At 35.8% G+C, this 14,676-nt stretch overlaps 1 protein-coding gene across 1 annotated transcript; it reads right to left on the bottom strand.

Annotated features, from left to right (window-relative positions):
• Positions 1 to 3,035: 3,035 nt before the first annotated feature.
• On the bottom strand, positions 3,036 to 8,632 carry LOC144956397 (epidermal retinol dehydrogenase 2-like). The gene is made up of 5 exons (XM_078886896.1): positions 8,482 to 8,632; positions 7,564 to 7,751; positions 4,994 to 5,125; positions 3,166 to 3,314; positions 3,036 to 3,087 (listed from the first exon to the last, which is right to left on the bottom strand). The coding sequence occupies exons 1-5, from the start codon at positions 8,630 to 8,632 to the stop codon at positions 3,036 to 3,038; spliced, it is 672 nt and encodes a 223-aa protein (XP_078743022.1).
• Positions 8,633 to 14,676: the final 6,044 nt, after the last annotated feature.

Raw genomic sequence — 14,676 nt, 5'->3', positions numbered from 1 at the left:
AAATTTCAGTTTTTGGTTACCATGGTAACGCCGCCATTTTGAAATTTGATACCCTATAATGAAGTAGTTTTCAAAATGCTAAGGCTTCGCCAAATGACAAGTTATTGACATGAAAATAGGTATACAAGTAGTATTTGAGCCATTCATTTGGGCTAAGCATCGGTTTTCTAATATCTACAATAGTATTATTTTCATTGATTTTCAAAGTTCATCAATTTTGAAACATCAAAAATTGACCCATTTTTGGACTTTTGACGCTCATTTACGCAAAATTTATAAAATAAATCTGAAATACAAATGCTCAGTTTTATGAAGCTAGTGATACTGTATGCACATGCGAAAAATCATTCAAAAATGTTTACAAATAAAGGAAGAGTAGCAAAATAAAGGTAGAAAAAGCACAAACAGAGAAAAACGCATTCAAAGTTTCAAGCACAGGAAACTCAGACAACATCATGCATTCATGCGTCAAAATGACCCTGCTTGATGTGCAGGCCCTCCCTCTTCAGCCTCCTGTTCCTGCCTTGCCTTTTCTCGGCTTCACACACACACACACACACACACACACGTACGTACACACACACACACACACACACACACGTACGTACACTCTCTCTCTCTCTCTCTCTCTCTCTCTCTCTCTCTCTCTCTCTCTCTCTCTCTCTATCTATCTATCTATCTATCTATCTATCTAAGCTATGAGCGGCTATATGGTCTTGTGGTATGACACTCGCTTTCGGATCGGAAGGTCCTGGTTTCGAGCCTGGTTCAGCGCATAGTTGAGTCCTTGGAAAAGACTATTTACTCCCGTTCTCTCACCGTATTCGGGTGTAAAATGAGTACTTAGCCGTCAACAGTGCTGTCGCTGTCGGAAAAATTGTAATATCGCCTAATAGGCGTCATGTCTTGTTCTACATTTTACGTGTTGCTGTCAGTCAGGGACCCTTTGTAAAGCGCTTTGAGCACTTTTAGTGGATATTGCGCTCGCTCTCTCTCTCTCTCTCTCTCTCTCTCTCTCTCTCTCTCTCTCTCTCTCTCTCTCTCTCTCTCTCTCTCTCTCTCTCTCTCTCTCCTCGTTCTCAAGTGCATAACAAACCTCTCGCTCATTCGTTTACAACCAATACTCAGTCTAGCTCGACAGTAACTCCATTCATTTCATTTAGAGACCTCAGCGCTTTTTCATTTTGCATCATGTTACGAAGGAGTGACAAATTCTATTTATAAAAATTCACAATAATATTACTGTTCCCATCTTGTTCGAGCTGCTGATTTTGCAAGTCGTACAATTCGAGTCTTTCTAGGCATACTTGTTGCGTACGTGTCGGTACTTTTCACAAAACAAAACTTTTATGTCCCCGTGAAGAAGAAAAATCACACACAGAATAACAATGTTTACATGCGACGCATGCGAAGATGAGGTCAAAGCATGAACTTTGACTCGCCCGCTAACCACTCAGAAAGCAGTATCAAGTCATGTTATCATCGACTATTTTGAACAGCCAATGAGAACAGCGCTAGCAAGGCAAAGGTCACAACAATTACTCACGATTTTACTACAATCAGTCAACCCCTCACAATTGGGTCAGAGAAGGGGTTTTTGGAAAGGCTCTTGACTAAATATAGATAGACCGAAGACCTTGACAGTGGGCATTTCATATAGACCAAAAATAGACAAAACTATCGATACCAAACTTGCCTATTATTATCGATGTTTTATGCTCATATTGGCCTAATGTTTATATGGCTTTTTCGCTGTCAAGCCAGGCTGTAACATTATATTTACTGACCCCATTGGACTTCAAGAGGTCAGTTTGGACCTAAACTGACCCATCTGAGAGTCAACAAACACATTTTTATGTAGCAAAGGTTTCAAACTTTTCAAAAATAAAAAAATCTCAAAATCGATATTTTACTCGATTTTTGACAATCGAGGACCCGCCCATCCCCTTAAGAGAGAATATATTTTGGTTTTCGAAACTGTTATGAAACATCATATTCACTTTGATGTTTATATCATTTATCATTTTGATGTTTATATATTATTATTTTATTAATGTATTTTTGTCTATCTATCTATGTATTGTATTTTTAATTTCAAACATTGTAAACCAAATGTATGGCTGGCTGAGAAAATCCGCAAATTTAATAAATTGATTTATGTATGCAGTGGTGTTGACCTCATCTTTCTGGTCCTTTACCACTTTAAATTTTCTTTCTATGTTATTAGCACCCAAGTCATGATTTTTTTTCCTGAATAAAATGTGTTGCTATGGGAAACACTTTATCTGTGTTTTTGGCTCATATCTCAAATCAAAGCTTGCTGCATCTTCTCGGGTTTTCTCTGCCAGCCTCACAAATGACAAATTGACATTTTTTTTTTGACAATAAAGATTATATCATTATTATTCTTATGATTTCAATGATGAGGGTTAGAATATATTCTGGTTTATGCACTGTGAAATCGGGAGATGTTGAGCGAAAAAAGAAAAAGAAAAGAAATATATATTTAACACACCTGTCTACGCCATAGGACAAAATTATAACAAATGAATATAATTAAATCACTGACTACCAGTCCCGCACATGTTGCAGAAACAACAGACAGCTAGCTGGTACTGATCCTACATCCTCTTGTGGGATGAATTTTGCTATTTTTTAAATATCAGTTGCTGTTCCTGTAATGTTTCCAAGTAATTAATTTAATGAATTACATCCCCTGTTTTATAATTTACTTTCACTTTCAATACTTCCAGTCTTCTACTTACACTTCCTGTTTTGGTTATCTTTGTATCCTGCCGGCAAGCAGCAACCAACTCTGTATCATGCTTATCAATAAACTTTAATCTTCATCCATCCATCTTTGCATTATTAAATTATCATTTAACACCCATTCAAACATTACATTGGCGACGAGGATGGGATTAAAGTTTACTACATTTGCGGGATTGTTCTCATATGCTCGCACATGACCTTGTTTCATTTCATGCCAAGTTTGGCTGAATCTCATAGGTAAGTTTTTTTTAAAAAGATGGTTTCTAAATATGACCCAATGTCTCTAAGAGGTTTTCTGTCAGGATGCACAAGAACCTAGAAATCAATTAAATTCAAAAGGTTTTTTTATGAACATTAGATAGAAGATAAAGAATATAAATGATAAAATGTTACCTTAGCGATTCATTGAAACCAACAGCTCCAAATTTACTGGCACAGTAATCAGCAAGTCCGCTGACACCAAAAAAACCAGCAGAACTCGCAATGCTGACGATGTGGCCCTTGTTTTTGGTTAACATGGAGGGCAGGAATGACTTCACTGTCTGCAGACAGAATTTATAGGTGTCAAAATGTATAATTGTTTCGATATTCACAGTAGAAATATCTCAGAGATCATAGGGTTAGAACTCTGCTATTGGCAACAACAACAAAAATATTATGATTTTGAAAAAAAAATATTTCCAAATTTACAGAAAAAAAAAGATTTGTATCAAACAAAAATGCAGGCTCTACACCCTTATGTTTTTGAATTGTAGCTTTGAAATATTTTTTAATTAATAAAATAAACTACAGATTGGTCAAAAATCCATTTCTTTTTTTAAAATAACAATGATATCAACCGATTTCATTTAAATTTTTTATTGAAAAACTCAAATCTCAAAAAAAAAAAAAAAAAAAGTTTCCAAACTTAATAGATTGTAGCCGGGAATGTATACTAACACTATGAGGGCAGTGTGGCTAAGCCATATGGTCATTGCTTTGAACCTAAAAAGATAACGAGCTCGATTACCCTCGCTCACGATCACTTTGTGGCACTGCACTGTGGATGATGCTTGGGTTATTCCAGTCTTCCCTTGCAACAGACCCTAAAGACAAATTTTCCCTTGGGGGATTTTGTGTAATCTCTTCTCGACTTGTGAGGCAAATGATCAAACATTGAGCTATTGATATCCTCATTATTGACTGTGGTGGTGAGAAATGTTTTTATTCTTTGCACACAAACAAAACAAAGTAAAATAAAATCTAATTTAAAAAAAAAAAAGAAAAGAAAAGGTTTGGAACCATAACATCCCTTTTTGTGATTTTTTTCCTTTCGTTGATCTGTTATAAAGCATGTATCCACACACACACACACACAAAAAAAAAAAAAAAAAAAAATAAATGAAACAAACAGACATACCCCCTACTCTCCCCCCCCCCCCCCCCCCCCCCCCACTTTCAAATAATTTTTTTTTTTTAAATCAACACAAAACTAAAAAAATGTAGGTATTAAATTTATTTTTTTTAAAGCAATGAAATCTGTGTAAGTTTCATGTCTGTAATATATTTTGATGCTGATGATTCTGCTCCTTGGTGCAGACCTGACTTCTAGCACGAAAACTTCGTAGAATTATGAAATTTTTGGCTCCAATTTCAGACCTTAATATCTATCTCTAAATCTTTAAAACTTATTGAAAATAAAAGTTGATGCCGGAGTTCATAATTTTAAAGGTCTTGGTGAGTTATTTAATCTTGTGAGGGGATTGATTTTTAAAGTTCATTATAGTGAATGCATTTTTTTTACCCTAAAAATTAGGAATTTTTCAATTTTTAAGTAGGCAGGTCTGCCTTGGTGTAGATTTAACTCTTTCAGCGCTGAAGTTATATTCATATTTCCATCACAAAATGGCTGACACCTGATTGAGGCAGCATGAGAATGTCAAGATAAGACAAAGCGACATTCAAATTCAGTGCAAAATCTCAATTAAAATACCCCTCTATGCCCAATTGAATGTTCTAATGAAAGAAATGATACCATTGGTTCAATTTATAGTACTTTTGTAGATAGTAGGATTGGATTACATTATTATTTTTGCCTTTCATGACCGGCCACACTGTGCAGCCCTTTGGACAGTAGAAAAGATTCTGCTCTGGCCGCACAGTGCAGCCAATGGCGCTGAAAGAGTTATTTTAAAAAATTTTCACAATGATGATATTGGTGATCAAATTTTTTGTAACTCACCCAAAAATGAGCAATTGTGTTGACAGCAAATGTTTTTTCAATAAGGGGATCAGGGCAGTCCAAGAACTTTTTCCCTGTGACGATGCCAGCGTTGTTGATGAGAATGTCTACATCTCCCACCTCTTCTTTTACCTGAATTCAACAAAAACCAACAAAAGAAAAAATCTCTTAATACAAATGGACAGTATTAACTGCACCTTGGCTTTCCCATAATACTTCAAAACTCACATGACCCATCGCATCAAAACAGTATTATGTTCAGATGTAAAAGATGCTGGAAATATTTGATGGACTGAGACAATACCTCGTCTAATCATTTAAAGTAGTCCTAAAAAGCCATGAGGCCCATGAAGCCGGGGTTAATCCCGGTTTCTATTGTGTGAAATGGACAATAGCAATTGCTTGCTACCTTTTGGATAGGATGCTAGTCTATCACAAAGTACTTTCTGCCAGATCTAACAGATCTAGCTACCCAAGTAATTTACTGTACCAACTGATCTATCGGGACCACCCTCTAATCAGGAAACTGTTGTAGTGTTTATTGCTTGAATGGCTCAATCTTATCTGAATTCTTAAATTCTTGTCATTGTAGAGAAAAGATGCATTGAGCTATTTATGTAAGGAAAAAAGGTGTAAACATGGGATGTAAATGATTTGCATTGGTTAAAAACACACTCCTTCAGAGCCATTAGGCCCATGAAGCTGGAGTTTATCTTGGTTTCTTTAGCGTGAAACAGACGATAGCAATTGCTTGTTATTCTTTAGATGGGACACAAGATCAAACAGAACCAACTACCCAATCACTGGTAGGTGGACAGATTTTTAAAAATCTCGACTTCACCCTGGATCAATCTTGGCCCCTTTATGTGTAAATAGAGTGCTCTACCAACTGAGCTATCAGAAAGTAACTTGTAAATAGAGTGCTCTACCAACTGAGCTATCAAAAAGTAACTCAAAATCATTTATGATCTGAATTCTCTCTTCCAAGTAAATATACCTTTTTTTCCTTAAATAACTCTCGTGAGCATTTATATAGCGCAATACCCACTAAACATACGCAGAGCGCTTTACAATGGGCCCCTAGCCAACAGCAATATTTAAATGTAGGACAAGACACGACACCTGTTAGGTGATATTACAATTTTTTTTAGGACAGACACAATGCTGTTAACAGCCAGGTACTCGTTTTACACCTGAGTACGATGAGAGAATGTGAGTGATGAGCCTTTCCCAAGGACTCCACTATGCACAACTCAGAGTAGGACTCAAACACTGGAACTTCCCGTCCAAAGACGAGTGTCACACCACTTGACCACATAGCTGCACACAATAAACTTAACCCTGGTTTAGTATTCTTGGTTATATATTCAATGTTGTAGTGTGTAAATCATCTGACATAATACCGATTTGAGACCACTGGTCACATGTGTTCATTTTATTTCGTTTTTAAAAAAAATTAATCCCTCCCTCCCTCCCTCCCTCTCTCTCTCTCTCTCTCTCTCTCTCTCTCTCTCTCTCTCTCTCTCTCTCTCTCTCTCTCTCTCTCTCTCTCTCTCTCTCTCTCTCTCATGCAAGATGAACATGGAATAGTGAAATTTTAACCATACATTAAAAATTAGTACTTTGATCACTACGCCTTTGGACAAGAGAGAAGCTACATGACATAAAAGATATTGCTGTTCTTTTGGTTCTGATATGACAATAAATAAATTAAATGATTACTTAATTAACATATGTATAAATGGTTAAGGGAAACATTGGATTGGTCCACAAATCATACCCTACTGTCAGATATAAATTGTCATAAAGTTGAGAGATACCCTACAAAACTTTTTTGGGTGTCACATAAACTACATAGCTACCATTTTTTGGTATGCTACAGGTCGATGGAAAGTGAGAAATACCTATAAGAAGTCACTCAAAGTGTTGAGGGTGATGAAAAGTGAAAAAGGAGGATTTTTTTAAAACGATTGCCTTTAAGCAACATTTTTACTACATTAATCACATTTTTAGAGCAACTAAGATGATAAACTATCATTAATACTCTAGCTAATTCTGGAGATTGGGGAAACTGTACCAATTTATCCCATCACACATCAAGTCTATCACTACCAGTACATTTGATTGGGGGAAATATATTTTTTTTTTTAAAGGAGGAATTCCTAGTCTGATTTCCATGGATCTGAAAAAAAACCATCCGCACTGTTTATTAAATTCACAGGCCTGCCTGCTTGAAAATTTAAAAATTCGTAGTTTTTAGAAGATAAAAATTGTGCTCACTATATTTAACTTTGCAGATCAACAATTCGCCCTCAGAATGATAAGAGAATAAGAGACACCTCACAATCCTTATAATTATGACTCTGGCATCAACTTTCATTTTCAATAAGTTCTGATGACTAAGAAATGTTCATTAAGTTCCTAATTGGAACCAAAATTTCGCAATTCTACGAATTTTTTACAGTACTAGGCAGGTCTGCATTCAGTGCACAAAAGTGACGGGCGTGTTTGGTGTGTGAGTTGATCCAATGTTGCCTTTACCAGGGTATTTTCCGTTTCCTAACACCCACCTTGGCAGAGACGTCGTAAATATTCTGTCTGTCCGATAAATCGACTGTGTAAGTCTTGACGTAGGGGATACCAGCAGATTTGAGCATGGTGGCTGTTTCCTCATTGCCATCGGCGTTGATGTCCCACAAAACCATCTTACATCCTAGGCCAGCAAATTTCTGACTCATCAGGCGACCTAAGCCACTGCCTGGTGATAATGGTAATAAAAAGTGTGTAAGAATATGAATAAAAAAGGACAATTTGATGTTTAAAGCACAAGTAACAATAAATGAACAAAATAAAATGAAATAAATAAATACAGTGGGGCACATGTAACAATAAATGAACAAAATAAAATGAAATAAAAAAAATTCAGTGGAGCACATGAAACATAAATGAACAAAATTAGATAAAACAAACAAATACAGCAGAGCATGTATATAAAGCACAGCTCCAGGCAGAGATGATAATTCTTTATATTTCTCTACATACTCCCACAATCAAAGGGACCGAGATCGATCCCAGGTGCAGTCGAGATTTTTTTTCGGACTCCCCTGTCCACCCAGCAGTGATTGGGTAGCTGGGTCTGGTGGAAAGTACTTCGCAATAGACTAGAGTCCTATCCAAAGGGTAGCAAGCAATTGCTATTGTCCATTTCACGCTACAGCAACCAGGATAAACTCCAGCTCTATGGGCCTAATGGCTCTGATGAGGGAAGACTATATTATGGTGAGACCAAAGTCAAATTACCTCATGCTTTCTTTTGAGCTTAAAATTTGATTCATAAACCGACTGCCTTTTGGGGTGGGAATGAAAAAACTGACTGATGATGATGATGATGATGATGATGATAATTTTGGTGGTGGTGGTATTGGTGGTAATGATGATTACAAGAAAAACACGAGAATCCAGGTTAGTAAATCCTGGAAACCACCAACCTGCACCGGTCACCAGACAGACTTGACCGTGGACATCTTTAAACCCTTGGAATTTGGCCGGGACGATGGCCTTCACAATGGCCAGGCACCACAGGTAGATGATACGTATGAAGAAAACAATCACTCCTACAACTATGTTCACTATAGACATGACTGCAAGAAGGATGATGTATACGACGTTGAAGACGATGAAGAAAACGAGGTTGAGGGGTAGATGATGAAGAAAAATATGAAGCACTTGGTCCTTACGTTTGCTTCACAAGAAATCTGTAAGCGAGAAAATTCCTATTTTTTAAAATGTAATCAATACATTCTCTCCCGTACATTAACATCTAATGTACATTAACAACTACCATACATTAACAACTACCGTACATTAACAACTACTGTACATTAACAACTACTGTACATTAACAACTATCGTATTATATTAACAACTACTGTACATTAACTACCGTACATTATCAACTACAACTACTGTACATTAACAACTACAACTACCGCACATTAACGACTACTGTACATTAACTACCCTACATTAACAACTACTGTACATTAACAAATACCATACATTAACAAAACACATCTCAAAAAACTTTGTCCAGACAACGATATTCGACATGCGTTTGTGTTTTTAAAGGTTTTAATAAAAATGCTGCTGCTTGAAGCTCGAAGGAAAAAAAATATCGATAAGTATTGAAATGTAAGCTTCAATTTATGAAACAAAAACGGATACTGTGGACGTATCGGGTTTCCCCTTTATCAACAAAACATGATGAATGACCACTAAGGAAGAATGAGATACTCGTATTTTATATTTTTTAAAGGTTTTACATCACTTGTGACCCCTATAAGGTCATTTCAACGCCAGTAAAAAGGAAGATGATAGAGGAAATTTGTAGATATGAGGTTAAAATCACAGAAGAAAAAGAAAAACTTGAGCTTTGAGCTTTTATATAGCGCAATATCCACTAAACGTGCTCACAGCACTTTACAAAGGGTCCCTGACCAACAGCAACACATAAAATGTAGAACAAGATGGATGCCTGTGAGGCGATATTACAATTTTTTCGACAGAGACAATGCTGTTGACGGCCAGGTACTCATTTTACACCTGAGTGCGGTGAGAGAATGTGAGTAAAGAGCCTTTTCCAAGGACTCAACTAGGGCTCCAGACCAACAGCAACACTTAAAATGAAGAACTAGACATGACGCATGTCAGGCGATATTACAATTTTTTCAACAGAGACAACGCTGTTGATGGCCAGGTACTCATTTTACACCTGAAGACAGTGGGAGATTGTGAGTAAAGAGCCTTTTCCAAGGACTCAACTATGTGCCGAGTGAGGTTCGAACCCATGACTTTCCGATCCGAAAGCGAGTGTCATACCACAAGACCATATAGCCGCACAAACAAAAGGCGACTGAGTCAAATAAGGAACAGTAGATTCCACCAGCAATCCATCCATGTGCAAATTTTGACTTTACCTAAAAATCCCATCCAGGCACGAGCTAAGGATCCTACTAACTATGAATGACACACTCAAACTCAAATGTTTACAAAGTACAATATACAATATTCACAACTAATAATTATAATTCAACATAACAGTTACAGAGAAGTGATTTACAAAGACAAAATATAATCTCTCAAAAAAAAAAAAAAAAAAAAAGGTGATTTACATTTGACTGTCTCTCTCCCAGCTAAGGATACCAGCTAGGACCAGGGAAACAGGAAGGAGGAAGAATTCAGAACCAAGACAAAGAGCGAACCAAAAGGATATATACATGATAATGTATCATATATATATATATATATATATATATATATATATATATATATATATATATATATATATATATATATATATAAATATAAGAAGAAGAAGAAGAAGAAGAAGAAGAAGAAGAAGAAGAAGAAGAAGAAGGAGACCACACACACACACACACACACACACACACACACACACACACACACACACACACTCACAAACACGTTGAGTAGATGGAAGGAAATTAAGAGAGAGATGAAGAGAGGAATGGAGAGAGAACGAGAAAGAGAGAGAGGGAGAGAGAGAGAGAGAGAGAGAGAGAGAGAGAGAGAGAGAGAGAGAGAGAGAGGGAGAGGGAGAGAGAGAGAGAGAGAGAGAGAAAGAGAGAGAGAAATAAAGAGAAATAAAAAGAGAAGAGAGGGAGGGGCAGATAATGAGATAGAGAGGCTGGGGGGAGGGGTGGCGGTATTTAAATTAAGGTTAAGTGTTGTACAATTTAAATCTATTTGTTGAAATCTTGACTTTAAAAACACTTTTCTTCTATCTTGACCAAAATTTTAACATACGACCTCATGACTAGTTGTTAGTGAGTTGTTTTGTTTTGTTTTTTTGTTTTTGTTTCGTTTTTCGTTTGTTTGTTTGTTTGTTTTTACATCATATAATTTAACAACATTCTAAAGGATAAACGTAATAAAAGTGTAAGTTAAAAAAACAAACAATTTGGAAAAAAAAATAGTTCTTTTATTTTAAGAAGTGTAAAATGCATAATTAAAACCATTTATTAATCTACATATTTATTTATTGTCATTGTAAAGAAACGCCGGCAACAATTATAAGTACAAATTAGCAAGTAAAATTAAACAAAAAAATCGTCATTACCACTCCTCATCTGCTAAAAGCTCCCACTAGTAGCTACTTCATTATTATATTATTTAATGTCATTGTAAGAAACACCGACAAAAATTGTAAGTACAAATTAGCAAGTACAATTAAACAAAATCTCAGCCTTACCTCTCCTCATCGGCTAAAAGCTCCAACTAGTAGCAACTTCCTTATGATATTACTATACCTACCAGCTAACAGGACATTGACAGTGTATCTATCGTGTTCCAATAAAACACTTTTTTTAAAAAGAAGTTTCATTCAACTCAGAATTGTTTTTTTTTTTTTAATATTGATCAAATGAATTGACAATCACAGTGTACAAACCGTCTCAAAGAAAGTAATCATTTGCAGCCGTATAAAAGTGTTGGGATTCCGTTTAGACAGGATGAGAATCGGTAAATATTTGAAGCAAACATAATCTGGATAAAGATGTGTTTAGGCAGAGTAGAGAAGAGAGTCGAGTAGAGTGTCGGTGATTTAACCTTTCGCCTATCACCCTTATATTACCTGGTGTCCTGTCACAGCTGAGCCTGGGGCCAATGTTCTGTTACGCCACGAAGTACAGGCGTTATATTTATATTACTATAAGGTATGTTAGTTATCATTGCCTGGTCCAGTAAGTGTAACACAAGTCCGTATCGGATACACTCTATGGACTCCATGATCTATCGTTATCGCGATATCACTATTATGTTATCAAGTAGGCAAATGTACCTACACGCTGGTGTAGAACTAGAACTACAGATACACATACAGATACACAAACACCCCCCCCCCCCCCCTCTCTCTCTCTCTCTCTCTCTCTCACACACACACACACACACACACACACACACACACACACACACACGCAAGCATAGCTGTCCGTCAAATGAACGTGATGATAAGTCAATTAACTAAAAATCTACGATTCAAGTGTTGAATAAAATTTGAACTCAATTTCCATTGTCCTAATAGACAATACATTATTTTTGACTTCGTGAGAAAACTCAATGGAGCTTTTTATTTGGGCACGGGGAGATATTTCTGCATTTAAATATATTTATAATATAGTCTGCTCACTTATCGTATAATTCTTTCCCAATGTTAAGAACGGAAAATGGTTCATATAAATTCTAAGAAACTGATTGCATTCAAAATAATCAGATGAAACGACTAACTGGTATCGATTCATTGCAAGTACTCCCACCTCATTGTCATACTCGTTAAGCGGAAGGTTGATACACAACCCATGTGCTAAAAATGATGGCGTCTTTTTTCGATGGGATGTGATGAAACAAACAGGATTTTTCGATACAATCATCACGATGTCTAATCAATCTCATAATACACGCAAACCATCTTCATTTCAATTGTAAACTTCATGTAAAATTTGGTGACGATTGGTCTCGTGGTCTCGGAGCCTTGGTGTAACAAAAAATCCAGTAGTAGTAGTAGTAGTAGTAGTAGTAGTAGTAGTAGTAGTAGTAGTAGTAGTAGTAGTAGTAGTAGTAGCAGTAGTAGTAGTAGTAGTAGTAGTAGTAGTAGTAGTAGTAGTAGTAGTAGTAGTAGTGGTAGGGAAATTCCACGGGTAACGGACTGACAAATCAGACCAAAAACGCATACATTTCGTGCTCTGAAATGCAATGTATTTATTGTATGGAGCTAATATTTCCCATGGACATGTATCATGTCCGCCCTTATCATATATCAAAAGGATAAAGATGAATCTTAATCAACTTGAATTTTTTTGACATTATAATGTTGGTAACGGACTGACATCAGAAAATCCATCTTTTTCAATTTTATATGTAGATGGATCAAACTTTCTGAAGTTAAGCCTTCCAGTAACAAATAAGTTCTTTTATAGTAACCACGAGATGTTGTTCTACAACCCACTAGCAATATTTAAAAGATTGTCCAAAATCTGAATCTGCAATCTTTGAAAAAGTGTCGGTAACGGACTGACAAATGGATGGTAACGGACTGACACTTCTGAATGTTATTACTCAGAATAACGGTTACTACATAAAATCCAGAGCAAAGAACAAATTATGTAATTATTATCAACACTGAATACCCAGTGTGATTGATCAAACCAATACTCTTCCTTATATGGATGCCAAGCTACATTGGGCATGATGAGTAACTCGATGGGTGACATCTGATTACCTCAATCCCAACTTTGCTTTTGAAAAAATTAAATAATGAAATAATGATTCGTGGAGTTGAAATCTATTCTGTCACAGTCAAACTTTATTTCAACTATGAAATTAAATTATCCCAAAAAAAAAAAAAAAATGTAGATAAGAAAGGACTTTAAAACTGGGGAAGGTTTAACATTCTTTTGGTACTTATTTTTGAAGACTAATTTTTATTCTGTATTTCATCTTGATTCCTCAAGCTTAGGAATTGTCAATAGGCCATGACCGTCACTGCAAACTGGTCGATAGTATTGGCAGTCAATCTCTTCCTCATATGCACTTGACCAAAAAGCCAGTTATAAGATCTGAGAAAGATCTTCAAAAATTTCATTTGGACCATTTTATCCTTGATTGTTACAATTTTCTTATGCAGATTGTGGGATTTCTCTTAGAAGTACATTCTGAGGTTCTGAGGGAGCAAAATAAACTTAAGCCAATTTTGATTCCTGGATGAAATTCACTAACAATCGACAACCTCTTTTTCAGGGCTTTTACACGAAACTTTTTGGAATTTTCGCCCTTTCTCGTTTTTCATCTCTCACAATTATGAAATCTTTTTCCCTTGGTGCTCGCCAAGAGTACTTCTTGTCCAAATAGAAATTTTCGATCAAATTATCTTATTTCATCTTGAAAGCCCATTTCCATGATTAAAATATTTTAAAAACCATTGGTTGATGTATTGTATGCCCTTAGCAGTACAGGCATAGTTTAATTCTTTTTTAAATTTTTGGGAGGATTGTAGACCCTCAAAGTTGAATTCAGTATTTTACTTTCCTGTGCTGAAATGTGAGGCAGATGTGGATTTAGGTGTGCTTGGTTTACTTTCTTTTGGAGTTGTAGATTTATCGGCTTTTCTCTTTTTTTTTCCATTTTGCTTGAAAAAATCCTGTTATTTCTTTTAAGCGTCCTTTACAATCACTTTCAAGTTTTCTTTGAGACTCCTGCTTTTGTTGCTTATCTTTTTCCTAAACAATGTAATGCTCATCAGTTTTCAGTCTTTCTTGATAATTTGAATCATGGATAGAGTAGGCATTTTGAACCTGTGAATAAAGAAAATTGAGCGAAATTACATCATAAGCTATGAAAGTCAAATCGGAATAAAAAGCAAATCTTGTTTTCCTAAAAATAATATAGCAAAACTAAGAAAATAAAACTCATTTTTAACTTGTATGACATTACTTTGTAACAACTAAAATATTGACATTATACACAGCTAAACAGCTTGCTGACCCACTACATTTAAAGCCTCAGTGACTCAAAAGTTTTTCACATTAATTTAAATGTTTGAATTCTTTTTTTTTTCTCCCAGGGCTTCTTGCCCCTTTAACAGAAGACTACTACTGGCTCCATTGTCA

Source organism: Berghia stephanieae, chromosome 11 (assembly GCF_034508935.2).
Source record: "Berghia stephanieae isolate SIO BIC M18660-M18661 chromosome 11, UCSD_Bste_1.3, whole genome shotgun sequence".
Classification (NCBI taxonomy): domain Eukaryota; kingdom Metazoa; phylum Mollusca; class Gastropoda; order Nudibranchia; family Aeolidiidae; genus Berghia; species Berghia stephanieae.
The sequence above is the reverse complement of the archived record's forward strand: the minus strand, read 5'-3'. Positions and strand labels throughout refer to the sequence as shown.